Consider the following 17,635-nt stretch of genomic DNA (forward strand, 5'->3'; position numbering starts at 1 on the left):
CAAACCCCCTCCCCCCCAGCCCCCCGCAAAGTTTCAAGAGGATTTTTGCCATTGACTTCAATGGCCCCATTGGTTACAATGGACCCAAATTTTTCGGGATTCCCGAAAATTTTCAGATATCTATGCTTTACCGGTATAGATATTCGGTTTTTTTCGGGTTTCCCGAAAAAAACAAACCCCCTCCCCCCCAGCCCCCCGCAAAGTTTCAAGAGGATTTTTGCCATTGACTTCAATGGCCCCATTGGTTACAATGGACCCAAATTTTTCGGGATTCCCGAAAATTTTCAGATATCTATGCTTTACCGGTATAGATATTCGGTTTTTTTCGGGTTTCCCGAAAAAATTCGGGTCCAATAAACCCGAATCCGAATTTTACCGAATTTTTTTTTTTTGCACATCCCTATTACCCATGTCCCACAATTTTTGAAATACACAGAAATCTTAAGATACATCTCAATTATACAATTGTCCTTTACTGTAAGGCTACATCCTCATGTTCAACATAGTACAGAAAAAAAATCTGATTTCCCTTATGTCAGGCATCACAGTACTAAACTATAACCTATTTTCTTCAGGTCTGCAGCCTGCAATTCACCTCTGGGACCCAACATTCTGAGTGTATAAGACAAGGTCAGATGGCAGCCTGAAAGGCACAAAGCCATATCCAACTTCTGTAAGCCCCTTTGACATAGCATAAGCCTGCCCCTAAGAGGCTTCTGGCAATTTTTTGCTTCACTGCTGAGTGTGCCTGCTCTTTAGTTTTGAGGACCAGAGCCTTAGCAGAGCTGCTTGTGCTACAATGTGTTACCTAAGTATTGTTACCCCCCTCCCACCAATTACTAAATGAGAGTCTACCCTCCACTAAGATGAAGTTGGCTTTTATTGGTGGAACAACATTCACTTTCTGAGACACCTTTAAGTGAGAGAGAGAGAGAAGGGTTTTATTGTATTTAGCCATAGGCCATTACAAACCAAAGAAAAACACCTTTATGTGTTGCACTAACCTTGGTAAAAATAGTAGCATGGAGAACTACTTGGGCGCCCACTGCTGGACACTGAAGGTAACTGCGATTCCTCACAGGCAGCTTCAGGCAGACCAGCCTCACCCAGTTCATTTGGGCCTGCTGTGTCCACAGAATCTTCAGTATCATCCACCACTGCCTCCTCTTCAGTCTCAGAGGGGGGCAGGATAGCACTGGCAGAATCTTCAGGAGGAGGTTCCAGGACCTCTTCATCAAAAGCAGAACGATACTCAAGAACACACTGTTATAGAAGAAAGAAGTTGTAACATCCATCTTCTTCCACCCACCCAAACAAGCCGTAAGAACCAGCTGCCACTATACTCCTGTCATGTGTCAAAGTGGCACCTCTGCAAACACTAATGGGATTTTATTAGACTCCCCAGGAAATGGCAAGCCCAGTGTACAAATCTTCTCATAAGCAGTGGAACCCCAGAGATGTTCCCTTAGCACCATTAGAAGTGTTTTAGAATTTGAAGGAAGTGAGAAGTTTGGCCTCTTCCTAAACATCAAAAAGACCAAGTTCATGACCACCAAGAAGAACATAAATGTCAAAACAACAGTTGACAATGAAGAGATCAAATGTGTGGAAGAATTCACTTTCTTAGGCTCACAGATCAACCAAAACAGCAAATATAGTCCAGAAATAAAACGTCAAATCACACTACGTTGCATAGCAATGATGAGCATGAATTGAATATGGAAGAGCAAGGACACCAGCCTAGCAACTGAATGCAGATTAATCTGTGCTATTGTGTTCCCCATAGCAACCTATGGCTGAGAAAGCTGGACCATGAAGATGACAGACAGGAGGAAAATCAACTAATTTGAGCTGTGATGTTGGAGAAGGCTCCTGTGCATTCCTTGGACAGCAAAGGTGACAAACAAACAAGTATTGGAGCACATAAAACCCGACATGCCACTGGAGGGGGGGGGAAATCACAAAACTGACTTATTTTGGCCATGTCATGCAGAAGAACTCAGGAGAAAAAGCAATTATGCTTGGATTGAATAGCAGCAAAAGGAAGCCTGGCTGCCAATGAACATGGTGGCTAGACACCATAAAAGTCAACACCAGCCTGAGTATGGAACAACTCAACAAAACAGTACAAGATCAGAAAACATGGAGAGAGCTGGCCCACAGAATTGCCAAGAGTCGGACACGACTGAATGGCTAACAACAACAACAGAAACTGAGAAGGAAAGTGTTATAAGATCACACAAGCTCTCACCTTTCTCTCCAGGGCCCCTGTTGCTTCTTTGTCAGAGGAGTCCATCAGGACTAATTCTTCCACTGCTGCTGTGGTCTCTGCAACATCATCATCTCTATTTCTGCCAGAGACCAAGGAGTCCTCTCGATCCTATATCATGATTTAAGGAAAAATGTTCAATCTTTTACTTGTCTAAGGGTTATGAGAGATACAGTCTATTAGTAATGGCTGTATGGCAAAAGGTGAATTTCACCTTTCCATCAACTTTCTGTAAGGACATACTACATTCTTCAGTGGCTACAACACTGTCTAAGCTTAAACAAGTTTTATGTCTCTGGTCCATACATTATTATTTTGATTATACATCAAAAGCAAAATAGGTCTTTGAAACAACTTTGTTTTGACTCAAGCTTCCACGAATGTAGGCAGATGTTCCAGCAGAACTTTAAACTTGTCCACAGAACACTATATGAAACTTAGATTTTAAAATGCAAATTTACTTGGCTTCAAATGTGTTGCTTCTGGTTGCTATGGAGCCCTCAACTGCATTTTGTCCATGAATACCTCATGCACCAGTCCCAAGCCCTGAAGCTAAGCAGAGGATCCAGAAATAGGCACAGGCAGAAGTGATACTAAACTCATTATTACTTCTTTCCAAACTAACTTAATGCATTCCTACAGGGCTGTCGCCAAGGATGAAATACAAACCTGAAAATACAGAGTAAACTTGCAAGAGCTACAGAAAATTCACTCCTATTAGTTTAAGTCTCCCCGATCTCCCTCAGAATAGGGGAACATTTTCAATTTTTTGCAAAGGTAATATAAAGAAACATCTCAAAATACCTATATTAATAGGTATGCTATAAAACACAGAGCCAACAACAACAGCACATTAAGTAATAATTAAAGGGGTCTTGCCTTCAGCTCCTGGATGGCTGCTTCAATGAAACATGCTTCAGGTGTGTACTTGTCCTCCTCATACTGCTGTAGGAGGGCCACCTTCTCCTCTGCAATTACCTCCTGCAGCACTTGAACCTTGGAAGCTAGAAGGAGCTTTGAATATTGACTGTGTTGCTTATCTATGTGAAGAGAGAACACATTGGGGTAAAAAACCATGACCACCTAACCCTGGACACTCAGAAGTTAGCACTCTCTGATATACTCTGCTACTCTGACAAAAAAAACTCAAAGCCTGCTTGTAGATGGGGTTGAAAGAAGTCTTGTTCCTTCCAATAAGGAATTCTTAATATACATTAGGATCTATAGTAAGAAGCAAGTCTACAAGTATTTATACATATTGATCAGACAGCTGAAACAAATAAGAAAATTGTACTCAATCCCACATTGTATTTAAGAGGGCATCTCTCTACACCTAATAGGTTTTTACATACTAGCATTAACATGGTATCAGCTCTGCCATGGCTCTTATGGAGGGTCTCTCCAAGGAGCCATAGTCAAAATACATGCTTTTGTACAGCTTCTCTTATCAACAGGACTTGAACAGGAGAACTTCCCAGTAGTTTGTGGCATGCAGTCAGATCTGTCTAGCTCCAATTCACATCTTAATGATGCATGGCTACACACACATGGCTGTCTCATAAAGCAGTGTTTTCTAACATGTAGGACAGGGACTCTTGGGGGTCCACCAATCCATCCAGCTTGGGTGGGTTCCCATCTCCCCCCAGGCTTGCCTCCATGGTGACCATACCCCCCCTCCTGTTTTTGGTAATCTGGACCTGCTTGCCACAGCATGGCCATGCCTCCCCAACTGGGTCCACCTGTTCCAAGCTCCCATCCAGGCAGTGGCATTGGGCCAGCCCCAGCCAGAGGCTCCCAACTGTGCACCAGCCCAGTTAGGGCTGCTTGACTATTCATAAGGAGAACCCTCATGAATGGAAGTGCCATCGCTAAAGGCATGGGGGAGCAGCCAGGCATCCCTTGATCATGCCTGAATCCAGCATAATTCTCTCCAGAAGAACATTTTGCATTGCCCTTTAATCATTACTTGTGTTAGATTCCAATACCTGTGAGTTCCTTTGGGAGCCAACTTACCACTGAAAAACAGGGTTCAAAATAAAATAAGTGTTCCCAATTGCTGTCAAGGATGGAAAGCTCATTGAGAGCTCAAGATCATTCCCAAGAGTACAAACTAATGGCTAGCTATGTTAGCAAAGGGATCGTTCTAGGCAGCTATGCCAGTAACTCCAAAATATGCAAACATATGAAGCCTTCTTATACTGTATCAAGTCATCAGCCTGTACGGTCTTATTTTGATAGGCAGTAGTTACTGCAAGAAACCCTTTGTTCCAAACAACTGGGATGTACCTTAATATGTCTTGCAAATATGTTTTTCCCCAAATGTTGTGATTTTCCCCCAAATGTTGTGATTAATAAAATACAAGTTCATTTAAAATCATTCCTGAATTTATAGTAGCTTTGTGTCATGTATTTTCTCAATGGATACTAATAGTACAACTATTACCACATGGGGGTCCACAATTTTTTTTTATGTTAAAAAGAGGTCTTCATACTTAAAAAGTTGGCAACCACTGTTGTAAAGCATCCATGACATCCCAATACAAATATCAACCTCAAATAATTGTGATGGCAATGGTTCCAAGCATTAATCTTAGAGAGGACTCACCTCCCAGGTGAATAGGCTGCTCCACATTCAGCATCACCTTTGACTTTGGCAATGCCATCAGGGCTCCCTTCTCCCGCTGCATCAGCTGCATTGTAATTGTATCACCAACTGCATACTGGCGAGTTTCCAGAGCAACCACACTGAGAGAAAAAAGGAAGGGGGGAAGTGATGAGCAAAAGACAACTCCATCAATAAGAAAAAAAGATTTTCAGAGAACCTCTTTACCTCTTGAGGTCCTTCTTGTGAATAGAGCCGTAACAGATGGGGCACTTACTCCAAGTCTTCTCACTCAAAGAGAGATAGTGCAAGATACATGGCCAGCAGAAGATGTGCCCACAGCGGGTGATCTTAGCTGCAGCAGGTGGGTAGAGGCATATTGGACAGGAGGGTACTTCATGGCTGCAGATTCGCTGGAAAAACACAAAAGAATCTAGTTTACTAAGGTACAGAGCACCTATACAAATACTTTTCCATTCAAGGAACAACACTTATTTTGGTAGATGTGAAGTGACTATTCTTCTGGAAGGACATTCCTGCCCCATGCCTGTATTCTGTCTAACAGAGAAACTTTCCCCATATATATATTGATAAAAGAGAATACATCCAGAGGAAAAGAAAACTGCTAGTAAGTAACAGTTCTGATAAAGAAATAAATTCAATTTCCCCTTTCAATGTTCCCTTCAAATTCAACTGAGTTTTAAGTAGCACACCATATTGAAATACAGTTGGAACAAATCAATTTAGGGACTCATGTTCTAAAAGGCTGGCCAAGAGATCTTTGCCAAACTACTGTTTCCAACTTGAGTTTACATAGAACTGAGGTTGTCTAATCTCTTGCTTCTGTCACACATTTCCAAAGCTTGCCACCCAAGACAGTTGTTCCAGACTGCTATTTAATGAAGTTTAAGTTGAGCAAGTAACAGGTTTAGATGACCAATGATCGAATTCGTACATAGTCACAAGGAGAGACAAATCTATTGCTACTGACCACTTGTTCCACAAAGTCCCAGTTGACCAAGGTATCTGGGTCAGTGAAGTGAATTGTGTAGTCCTGCTCATCACACACCACAAACTGGCAGCTGGAAGGAATGTACATAACAGATTATAACTCGATGCCATACAGAATGGGATCCAAAAATACAGATTTTCAGGATTACAAGCAATGCCCGACTAGTAATGGCTGGGATATTATCTGCTACAGGATTAAATGAAAGGATAATCATGCTGCTACACAAATCAATCTCTCACAGGAAACCAATCCACTAACTGTTAGCAATTTAATCATGTATTTAATAGCAATCAAGGGGAGGCAATATTGAAAATGCCTCCATTATCTTGTTACTATACAATGTGCCCTAATTTTGGTTAGAAATGTTATGTATTCCCATGATTAAAAAACCACTGCTGAAGCATTTATTTAGTTTTAGATGAAGCTCTTTTTCTATCTGAATCAGACAGAAATCCTGAGTACCCAACCAAGAAGTGCACACTGAGGAAACTCAGGGCTTTCTGGCTTCAAAGGCTTCTTAGCAGAATCAACTTCCTAAAAGTTCCAATGTACTGAGACAGATTAGACGTGAAATTCAGTATTTCTATAGAAAGATCTTGAATAAGCACCTATAATTCTATAGCGCTATGGTAATAAGCTTTTTAAAAAAGCTTCCAGTGTTGTGGTGGGGGGAAATGAAGAGAAGATAGCAGCTGCAAGGGTCTGATGGAGGAAAGTGTGCAGAACGCTCCCATGTGGAAGCTCTACTGGTACACGGCTCTGCATTTGCTGCAGCAGTGAAAATAACACAAAGAATCCTTGCCATGTGAAAGCAGCCTTAGATAGCTGTAGAATACTTTCAGTAAAGCCACAAGCATTCCTCACTTACTTGGCCTGCAGAAAGAGCTCCTTGTTGAAAGGTTTGTTCTCCCACTTGTTCCTTCTCCCCCAGCTGCCCCGGCTACTTCCATCAAAGTGGCTTGCATGGCCACGGGGTTCAAAGGTAAAATTCAGTAAGTGGTTCAGACTAATCTTCTTAGGACCAGAAAACTGGGCAGGGCTAAACTCTGCCCGTTGAGCCTCTGCTACCTTAAAAAAAAAAGGATGGGGTAATTTAAACACACCCACAAATCAAACAAAGCAATGCCACATAAATGCCTTTTTGGGCTGCACTAACATGTAGAAAACACAAATCAAGAAGATGTCCAACATGTATTTGCTACTGTAACAAAAGTTTATGTACAAAATTGGAGTTGCTTCTCAAGTTCAGTAAACTGAATATTGGAGACTCTAAAATATATTGTACTCATTTGGTGGACTCATTTAAAATACAGAAATCAAGACTTTTAATGTCTTTAAATACTTCTAAATCCAAGTACATATAGTCTGCTACGAACAGCCCTTATGCAACAAACACCATACACAGCAAGTTTCTAATACATGTTTGTTTTAAAAAGTGCTAAATATAATGCTTATGTTTAGACGGAGCATGGCCCCAAGTAGGGCCTCTCTTGTAGCATGGAACTATAACAGGTTTTTGTAGAGGGGGCTTGTTGGAATGTACTGCTCTATTCTAGAGTTCCTTTATGCTTTAGTTTTCTCCTTTATCACAGGAAGCCATCCACCTAGTTGTTTCTGGACAAGATGGGAGCTAGTCCCCTCCCCCCAAGATTCAACAAACATTGAAGGGCTTGATCACCCCACCTTTCTCCTTTAATCAATTTTCAACTGCTCTCAAAATTCAATGCCTCCTGGAGCATACTGAGTTCTCATGCTGAAAATGTCTTGATCTTTTTCTTCTTATTTACAAATTCACATTTCTCTGCAATCTGGAGAGAGACCTCTACTGTGTGAGATCCTGGTTTTGCTATGCTCATAATTAGATATATGAAGTCCCAAGGGGGCTATGTGTATGTGGACAATATGGGAAAACATATGCCCCCACCGAAGAACCCCCCATTTCTGCTACAGAAAAATTGGAACATTTTAGGGAACTCCAAAATAAAATTCCTATGAAGTATTTTCTCTTTAAGAGGGGGGAATCTTGTCTTAAAAGCATTACACTCCTTCCAACTATATAGTACAAAAAGGTATGAGAACTTTTCCAATTTTCCTTGCCTATGGTCACTAAGTTTGGGGGAGCACTAAAAAACCTTACGACTTTCCCCTCATTTTTGGAATGAGTGAAATGAAAGCAAGGTTTAATCAAAATCTACAGTATGGAATTTTAATGCGAGACAACGTACAGCACTGGACAATAATTCTTTTGCCTACACAATTTCAGCAATGCTTATTTCCTTCACTTATACCTTGCCTTTCTTCCTAGTGGGAACTCAAAGCTCTTCTCTACTTTATCCTTGCAACAACTCTGTGAGGTAGGTTAGGCTAAAGGAGTGAGACTGGACAAAGGTCACTCAGTTTCCACAGCAGAGAGGGTAGTCAAACCTGAGTCTCCCAGATTGTAGTCCAACTCTCTAACCACTACACTGGCTTTTATTAGATGCTATAATGTATTTAACAATAATACATTACTAAAGAGATCAGCATTTTAACTTAATATCCAAATACACTGGCAGTCCTAACTATTGTGACTGTACGGGAGTGTTCTGTAATGTTTTCCACCTTCAACTTTAATTTTTCCCAACCTCTTAGATGGCAAGTATTAAGATGTGTTATGGCAGCATATGGTGAAGCAATCTGCAACATTTTCTCAAGTACTTGAGTATACTCATTTTTTTAAAATAGAAAATGAAGTGGTACAAATAGTTAAATGGTTATAAATTATGCATTTTATGTTAAATCAGTAAAAGTAGTTCGGGTTGATATTTCAATTTCCCCAAAACTTCTATCCTCCATCCACGGCTTCAAAATTTCTGGAAGTTTAAAATCTATTAATGATTAGCATGAGGATCAACTACTTTTTAAGGTAAAGACAATTATGCTTTCCTTGCATTTTTAAATAAAACTAAACCTGGATGGCACAGATGCAGTGGGAGGGCTTTCACAAGAGTTTGGTGGGCAATTGAAAAGTTGTAATTCAATCAACCTGAGGAGAACACTAAGACATGCACACTGGTGGAATTCTCCCTTCTGCATGTACACCATGTTTTTTATCCTGCTCTTCTTCCAAGGATTTCAGACTGGCATAAATGATTATCTTCTACTATATCCTCATAACAACCCTGTGAGGTAGGCTAGGCCATGAATAACTAGCCAAAGTTTACCCAATGAGTTTCACAGTTAGGTGGGGACGTTAATCCAAGTATTTCCATTTGTAGTCCATTTATCTAACAATTAGAAAGTAGGTTTTCTACTGGTGAGCATGGACTCCATCTCTAGTTCTTAGCAGAGTCAGGCCTTCCTACCCACTGTTCTCAAACAATGCATTTAACTATGACCAGAGTACTCATTTGGTCTTCCCACTATATCATCATCTGGGGATGAAGTTGCTAAATAGGATGCCTATATCCCCAAGAGCAAGTTGGGTTGCTATTTTGGTCAACAATTCCAACATGTCAAGAACTCAAAAGCTACAACAAAGGCAACAGATACTATAACCTAGAGAATGAAGATTTACCAACTAAGTAGGGAAAGACCGGAAGCAACAGGTGCATGACAAAGCTGAATAAGATTAAGGCTAGCAACAAACTGCAGCATTTTATATATCAGATTATTCAAAGCCCAGAAATTTACTGTAATTAAAGGTCAGTGAGATTGCCAAAATGGCTATATTAAGCAGATAATTCAGGCGGCAGCTTTACTATCGTTTGGTGCTACCTTACAAGAGATATCAGTGGCAACTGATTTTACCATGATGTGCTACTGTCTACCACTAACAGCACCCAGACCCTCACCCCCATAGTTAGTTGCAGAAAGGAATTACAAGCAGAAGAGCACATGTCCAGTTATTTCAAAGGTATCTGAATAAACCAAGAATATTCTTCTCAGTACCCTCTTTAATATATTGTCTCATGCAGCAGCAGAAGAGAAATATATCCCATAAGAAGGAGCATAGACAAGAGACAGGTTTGATCCAACCAGCTTTTTCATGGGTGAAAAAGGGAGGGGACGCCAAAAAAGGCTACACTGGTGATCATGGGACCTGCATAGACAAAAGCCATGGGGGACGGGGGCTGCAGTGAGGGGAACAGGGAGACAATAATGGCTAGATCCAACCCAATCATTTTGTCTGAAGAAAACTGGCTGTCCAAGCAGGACAGAGTCTCACCTCTTCTCGTCTTCCACCATTAAAAGAAGCACTAAAAGGTTTGCAACCACTGCCATGTCCTCCCCTCTGAGGGGGCATCTTATTAAAAGCTTTGCTTTTCTGTGAAGTGGAGCGACGGGGCTGGCTGGGAAAGCTCTCATTTTTTGGATATGAAGTTTCTCGCTTACGATTATAACGCTGCCTGGAACCATTTGTATTTTTTCCATCTAAAACAATGTAGAAAGGTACATATTTACAATTAATTAATACAAATTTAGATTGTCAATAAAAAGCAATGCCTATTTCAGAAATCTTTAAAGCACCACAGAAACCAAATTGGGTAATTTGGGAAAAATGTTGTGCCAAGATGCATACAGCATACAACTTGAAGAATTACAAAAGGAATAAATGTTACAGCTAGAATGCACTCTAGCAATCTATTATACTATCGTTTCACACTTTGCTTATTTATGTACTGACCTCTCTAACAGCAGCCAGCTCAACATATGCTAGGATATTTATAAATAAAATTAATTTTTGCAACCAGTATAGCATGATGTTATTGACAATATGGCTCACTTCTATTTCGCTGATACAAATCTAACAATTGGGGCAAAAAAAGGCCATAGTAGTTACAATACAAAGGAAACATGAGCCTCAAGTGCCCCCTCTAATCCCCTTTTACTTGTTTGCCAGAGAAACGTTCCTTATATTTATTGTCTCTTTTCAACATGCAATCATGTTATTGTCTCTTTTCAACAAACAATCATATTAAGTCTGTATTCTGTCAACATAGGTACAATCCTCAGGACACCTGGAGTCCCAGTACCTTTCATGTGAAAACAATTAAAACATGCAGAAATTATTTTAGACCTTTCTGTTTTGTCAAAGAACGGTTCCTGCTTACTTTTAAGAGATTTTGAGCCATGTTACCATTATCAGACCCCATTTGCAGAATAACAGACAGGAAATCCAGATACTGTGTACCACATTTCAGCTGTCTGTTGTGGAAGCATCAATATGTTTAATATCACACCTCCCTTGGCCAATAAAGAGAGACTACTCCTTCTAGACAGATGCCAGAAGCTACTATTAAGCAGGCCCGTAGCTAACCAGGGGCCCATGGGGCCCGGCCCCCTGGTGATTTTAATGGGCCCCCTTCCCAATACTTGGCAAACTAATTTATGTGGCAGCTCTCTCTCTAATTTATTGCTCTCTCACAACTTTAATGGCAGTAGCTCACAAAGTAGAAGTTTTGCTCACAAAACTCCACAGCTTAGAGGGAACATTGGTGGTGGGCCCCCTGAGAAAAACATGAGCCCCCTGAGCAAAAGGTTGTTAGCTACGGGCCTGCTATTAAGTCTAAAACAGGAGAGTATCATGACTAAATACACTCCACTTTCATACCAAAAACACTTCCTTGAACTGACTTTAAGTAAAGCAACTAACATGGAGAATGTTATTAGGTTCCTTTACAATCCATATTAGATGCTTTATGTAACTTAAAATTCCCACCCAAGAAAAATTCTGTAGGTAAAGCTTTCACAGCCATGACATAAACTCCAGACCATCAAAAATCATCACCCTTCCACCCAATCATTTGCACCACCAACTGTAGAGATTAGGGCTCTTACTCACATCCCTTAGAAACTAAAAGCAGCACATGCTCCACCCAAAGCCTCCTATCACTAACATACATGCTGCAGTAGCACCATCCATGTTATTATTCAGCACAATTATCCAACTACGCAGCATCTACTTGAGTTACAATTCTAGCTTATATGCAAAGTATCTCCACAGGAGTGTCAGGGCTGCCTGCCACAGGCACACTCTGTCCATAGCCAGCACAACCCTCAAGCATATAATGAGCAAACAATACAAGAAGAGTCCTGCTGGATCAGATCAGTGGTCCACATAGTTCAGCCTCTTAGTGGTCAATCAGCTACCCTGGAGGACCAACAAACAGCAGAAAGAGGTCAAAGCTTTCCTTGGTGTTGCCTCCTGAGACTGGTTTTCAGAGGTTTACTGCCTCTGAATGTGAAGGTGTGCCTCTGAATGTGAAGGACCTGTCCTCCATGAATCTGTCTAAGCCCTTTTAAACGCCTCCTTCCTCGAGATGTCTAATCCTATTTAAAAATATATGGCCAAGCAAGAAACCATCGCAGACTTCGAGGGGAGGGGTATAATTTCACTAAGTTATATGACAAAACTGTGTTTCCTTCGACTTTCCTCCGTTCCGAAACACCTCTTGCAAAAGCGGGCAGGCTCTCCAGTCGCTTACCGCCTTTGGGCTTTGACTCTCCCCCGGCCGGTCCGGCCGAGTTAGAGCGGGGCTGCTGCCCTTTGCCTCCCGCCGCCGAAGAACCGGGGCCGAGGTTGGAGCCGCAGGGGTTGCTCTTGTCCATCCCGTCGTCGGTGAGAGCCGATGCTGCTACTTGCGCGGGGGAACGCCGGAGCATCCACGGGCGCCGCGGGGGCGCTACTACTGCGGGAGGAAGAAAGGAGGCGGCGGCGGTGGCTGAGGCCAAAGCCCAGGCTCATGGCCCGGCAGCGGGGTCGGCGCAGCTCAGGAGTCTCGGCCACCTTCATGGCGACATCTTCCTTACAGCTTCACCCTGACAAGAGGAAGAAAAAGGCCTCACCCGTCCAGTTACAGCCTCGCCTGCCGCCGAGCACGGCCGGGCCTGCGGGGCCCCGGGACCGAGGAACGGCGGAGGGGGGGACGAGGGAGCCCCGCAGGACCAGGCCGGCCCGGCGTTGACCCCGGCCTAAACGGGCTCGGAGCAGAAGTGCCGCCCAAGGGAACCCTCCCTCGGGCCGCCTCAGTACGACTGCCGACGCCTCAATACTACCGCAGCCCCGTAATGGCGACGAGTCGCCGACAGCAGTGCCCCACAAAGGACCCGGATGAGTGTATTTCTACAAGGACTCGGGGGAGGCGGGGCCAACCTTGCCCTCACAGCATGCCGGGTGTTGTTGTGCTTTTCCTTCTAGTTTGGACGGATTATGAGCAAGAGAAAACTACGGCTCCCAGCGTACTTTGTAGCAAGGCTCGCCTCCGCTTTGATGTAAACATTGACTTTCTACAGCTGCAGATATAAATGGCAATGTTATAGGAGGGTCAAACCAAAGTGCTTCCTCCGCCCTTCCCTTTTCTTTTGTAGAGCTGCCACATCGCCCCATGGGAGTTGTAGTTAAGTACTGCTTACTTGTTTCGAGGTGTAAACCAACGGTTGTGGAGGAGAATCTTCCTTCTTTTGAACTTCTCTGCTATAATAACGTATTTATATAGCACGTTCTATTTTGAAGGCGCTTCACGCACATTATTTATTTATTGGCTTACACTATTTATAGTTCACCATCTTCATCACTGAGACTCAAGGCGGGTACAACAGTTCTGTTAGGAAGGTCAGGATTATTTTCCCTACCTCGCAGGTGGTGGACTGAGGCTTCCCCTGCAGAGTTACTCCAGTCTAAACCCACAGAAATTATAGACTGGAGTAACTCTGGATATGATTGCACTGTAAGCAATTTACCTATGGTCACCAAGTAAGTTCGTGGCAGAGGTAATATTTTAATTCTGGGCTTCATGATTCATAGTTCTAGACACCACATTCTTGCAAACTTGCAAGTGACGTTGAGGCAGAACTCTTGAGTTCTGGCTTAGGCCCCGGTCACACGGGCAGGAAACTGTGGGGGGGGAGCATGGCAGTTTGCCCCGGGGCAAACTACTGTGCGGTAAAGTGATCAGACCTCCCGTGGAGGTACCGTGGAGGTTGATCGCATGACCAGGGGTCTTGTAGAAAAAGAGCTGCCGGAGCTCATTAGCATAACTCATTAGCATAACTTATTTGCATATGCCACGCCCCCTGACATCACCGGAAGTGACAGAAGGCCACACCCCCTGACATCACCGGAAGTGTGTCAGAAGGCCCGGCTACTTACCCTCCTGCTTCATCCTCATTCCCAAACGGAATGAGGATCGAAGCAGAGGGCGGGGTAAAGAAGGGGGCGGGGCTTCACCACGTGACCGCCCCGCCCCCTAGAGGTTCTCTTCCGGAGCTCCGTACCTGAGAGCTCCCCCCCGACTAGAGCCCTGCGCATGACAATCCCACGCGCAAAAAAGAAGCGCGCGGTGCGGCAAACTGGATTTTTTTTTTCGTGTACACCGCGACTGCGCATGCTCCATTGGGTGCTTGTGCGCATCCACGGAGACTTGGAAAAAAACACACCTTTTTTGCAAGGGGACATGGGTGGGCACCGGATGCCTCCGGAAACGCGATCAGACGCCTGCCCTTGCCCCGCAGTTTTCGGAAACTAGTACCTCCGAGGTACTAGTTTTTTGCTGCGTGTTTTCGGCGGGAAGCCTCGGTTGCGTCACGGAAGTGCTACGCTTCCCAGATGTGCTGGTGAGATCGCCCCCAGAAACTCCGCTTGACTTCCATCGCTCTAGCGTGGCTAATGCTCCGTGTGACCGCAGCCAAAGGACTTTATATCCTCACAAAGGACAGGGTAAAAGCCGGAACGGCCAGGAACAGGCACTAAACACACAATAGCACCACAAAAAACAGTGGCATGCATTACAGGCTCTCCAGAACAATATTCTAGAAGTGAAAACACGGAACTCTCACTCTTTTATTAACCCTTTCTAGGCCAAACTGCCTCCGGAAAACCCCGGAACGGGCATTAAACAGACGATAGTACTGCAAAAAACAGTGGCATGCATTACAGGCACTCCAGAACAATATTCTAGAAGCGAAAACAGGGAACTCTCACACGTTTATTAACCCTTTCCAAGCCAGAATGCCTCCTCAAATGGCCCCGAATGAAAAGGTAGGGATGACCTACGGGATTTTGTGGAAAAGACAACTGGCCAGATTATAGGAGAGGAGAACAATAGAGGATTGGATGGGAGTGGTGACAGGCAGCAGGTTTTTCTGCAGTGGGTCAGGGCCAAAAATGCACCAGGCTTGCTTTTCGCTCGAAACCCCCTGAGCTGTCCAGTAGTAGCTTGGGGCTTTAATCATGTCCTCAACCTAATGGGGATCAACTAGCTGGATGCTACACAGCACAGGGCCAGGGGCTGGCAGTGGAAGGGCTCCCCAAGGGTTTGTGCAGGTCTTCCCCCTTGCACATCAGTCAATTTGTTAGACTTCCACAAGACTCGGTGCAGTATTTAACCAACCAGGGGTCATTTAGTAGAAAAAGTTCAGTGTTTCCACTTCTAGAATATTGTTCTGGAGTGCCTGTAATGCATGCCATCGTTTTTTGCAGTACTATTGTGTGTTTAGTGCCCATTCCGGCTGGGCCATTCCAGCTTTTACCCTGTCCTAAGTTTTTCACACTTATACTACTCAAAAATGTCTAAGGACCTTCCCAGTTCTCTTGCCCATGGGAAAATTGGAGAATTTTAAGGAGCACTAAAAAAACAAAAAAAACTCTTATACTTTTTTTGTATAAATGTAAGTAATTTTTGCACTAATAATGTTTAATGGTAATACATTATTTAGGAGTTCAGTATTTTTAATGTTATAAAGTTTCGCTTAATCTCCAAATATCCTGGTAGTCATACCTATTGTGACTTCAAGAGGTTCTGTCCAAATAATGCACTTTCTTTTGTTTAGAGCAGGATTTGTTTTTGGCTTTCAACTTTTATTTTTTCTACCTCTTGTTACACTTAAACAAGTGTCTCTTTCTAAAACTAAGACAAATGTGCTTCAGAAAGAAATGGAGTCATAAGAACATAAGAACATAAGAGATGCCAATGTTGGATCAGGCCAAAGGCCCATCCAGTCCAACACTCTGTATCACACAGTGGCCAGAAATACCAGTGCCATCAGGAGGTCCACCAGTGGGGCCAGGACATTAGAAGCCCTCCCACTGTTGACCCCCCCAAGCACCAAGATGACAGAGCATCACTTGCCCCAGAGGCCCTATCTATACCTTGTGGCTAATAGCCACTGATGGACCTCTGCTCCATATGCTTATCTAATTCCCTTTTGGAGCCGTCCATGCTTGTAGCCGCCACCACTTCCTGTGGCAGTGAATTCCAAGTGTTAATCACTCTTTGGGTGAAAAAGTACTTCCTTTTATCCGTTCTAACCCGACTGCTCAGCAATTTCATGGAGTGCCCACGAGTTCTTGTATTGTGAGAAAGGGAGAAAAGTACCTCTTTCTCTACCTGCTCTTTCCCATGCATAATCTTATAAACCTCAATCATGTCACCCCTCAGTCGTCGTTTCTCCAAGCTAAAGAGACCTAAGCTCCTTAACCTTTCCTCATAGGGAAAGTGTTCCAACTCTTTTATCATTCGAGTTGCCCTTTTCTGCACTTTTTCCAAAGCTATAATATCCTTTTTAAGGTGTGGTGACCAGAACTGCACAGAGTATTCCAAATGAGGTGTTAAAAAGCAGTGGACCAAGTACTGATCCCTGTGGTACCCCACTGCTTACACCCCTCCACTGGGAGAACTGCCCATTTATACTCACTCTCTGTTTTCTATTAATTAGCCAGTTTTTGATCCATAAAAGGACTTGTCCTTTTATCCCATGATTTTTGAGCTTGCTTAGGAGCCTTTGATGAGGAACTTTATCAAAAGCTTTCTGGAAGTCAAGGTAAACAATATCTATTGGATCCCCCTTGTCCACATGTTTGTTCACCCCCTCAAAGAACATTAACAGGTTAGTGAGACAAGATCTTCCCTTACAGAACCCATGTTGAGTCTGCCTCAATAGGTTTTGTTCATCTATGTGCCTACTAATTCTTTCCTTAATAATGGTTTCCACCAATTTACCCGGTATCGACGTCAGACTGACAGGCCTGTAATTTCCCGGATCTCCTCTGGAACCCTTTTTAAAGATGGGAGTGACATTAGCTACCTTCCAGTCCTCAGGAATGGAGGCTGATTTTAAGGAGAGATTACATATTTTTGTCAGGAGATCCACAAGTTCACAATTGAGTTCTTTCAGAACTCTTGGATGTATGCCATCTGGGCCTGGTGATTTATCAGTTTTTAAGTTGTTTATCAGTTTTAGGACCTCCTCTCTCGTCACCTCAATCTGACTCAGGTCTTTCAACACCCCTCCCGAACTCAGCGGCTCTGGAGTGGGCAAGCACCTCTCATCTTCCACAGTGAAGACGGAGGCAAAAAATGCATTTAGCTTCTCAGCCATTTCCCTATCATCCTTCAGTACTCCTTTTACCCCTTGGTCATCCAAGGGCCCCACTGCCTCCCTGGCTGGTTTCCTGTTTCTAATGTATTTGAAGAAAGTTTTATTGTTGGTCTTTACATTTTTTGCTATATGCTCCTCATATTCCCTTTTTGCATGCCTGACCACAGACTTGCATTTTATTTGCCATAGCCTGTGTTCTGTTTTATCAGCCTCACTGTGACTAGCTTTCCACCGCTTAAAGGAATCCTTTTTACCTTTTACAGCTTCCATTACTTTGTTTGTTAACCATGTAGGCTTTTTCTTATACCTGTTTGTGCCTTTCCTAACCTGCGGAATATATTTTATTTGAGCTTCTAGAATTGTAGTTTTAAACAGTTTCCAAGCTTCCCCAATG

The 17,635-nt window shown here is 43.2% G+C and overlaps 1 protein-coding gene across 1 annotated transcript in view; it reads right to left on the bottom strand.

The window, feature by feature from the left end:
• Positions 1 to 12,968, bottom strand: part of RNF10 (ring finger protein 10) — a 21,937-nt gene extending 8,969 nt beyond the window's left edge. Inside the window, exons 1-10 of the mRNA XM_015429615.1 lie at positions 12,922 to 12,968; positions 12,351 to 12,684; positions 10,091 to 10,296; positions 6,752 to 6,951; positions 5,863 to 5,953; positions 5,100 to 5,284; positions 4,875 to 5,014; positions 3,149 to 3,309; positions 2,252 to 2,380; positions 1,005 to 1,263 (exon numbers count right to left, since the gene is read on the bottom strand). Coding sequence (XP_015285101.1) covers positions 1,005 to 1,263; positions 2,252 to 2,380; positions 3,149 to 3,309; positions 4,875 to 5,014; positions 5,100 to 5,284; positions 5,863 to 5,953; positions 6,752 to 6,951; positions 10,091 to 10,296; positions 12,351 to 12,528 — 1,549 coding nt within the window. The 5' untranslated portion in view covers positions 12,529 to 12,684; positions 12,922 to 12,968. The remainder of the gene's footprint in view (positions 1 to 1,004; positions 1,264 to 2,251; positions 2,381 to 3,148; positions 3,310 to 4,874; positions 5,015 to 5,099; positions 5,285 to 5,862; positions 5,954 to 6,751; positions 6,952 to 10,090; positions 10,297 to 12,350; positions 12,685 to 12,921) is intronic.
• Positions 12,969 to 17,635: the final 4,667 nt, after the last annotated feature.

This window comes from Gekko japonicus, unplaced genomic scaffold, assembly GCF_001447785.1.
Source record: "Gekko japonicus isolate JY-2015 unplaced genomic scaffold, Gekko_japonicus_V1.1 scaffold409, whole genome shotgun sequence".
Lineage (NCBI taxonomy): Eukaryota > Metazoa > Chordata > Lepidosauria > Squamata > Gekkonidae > Gekko > Gekko japonicus.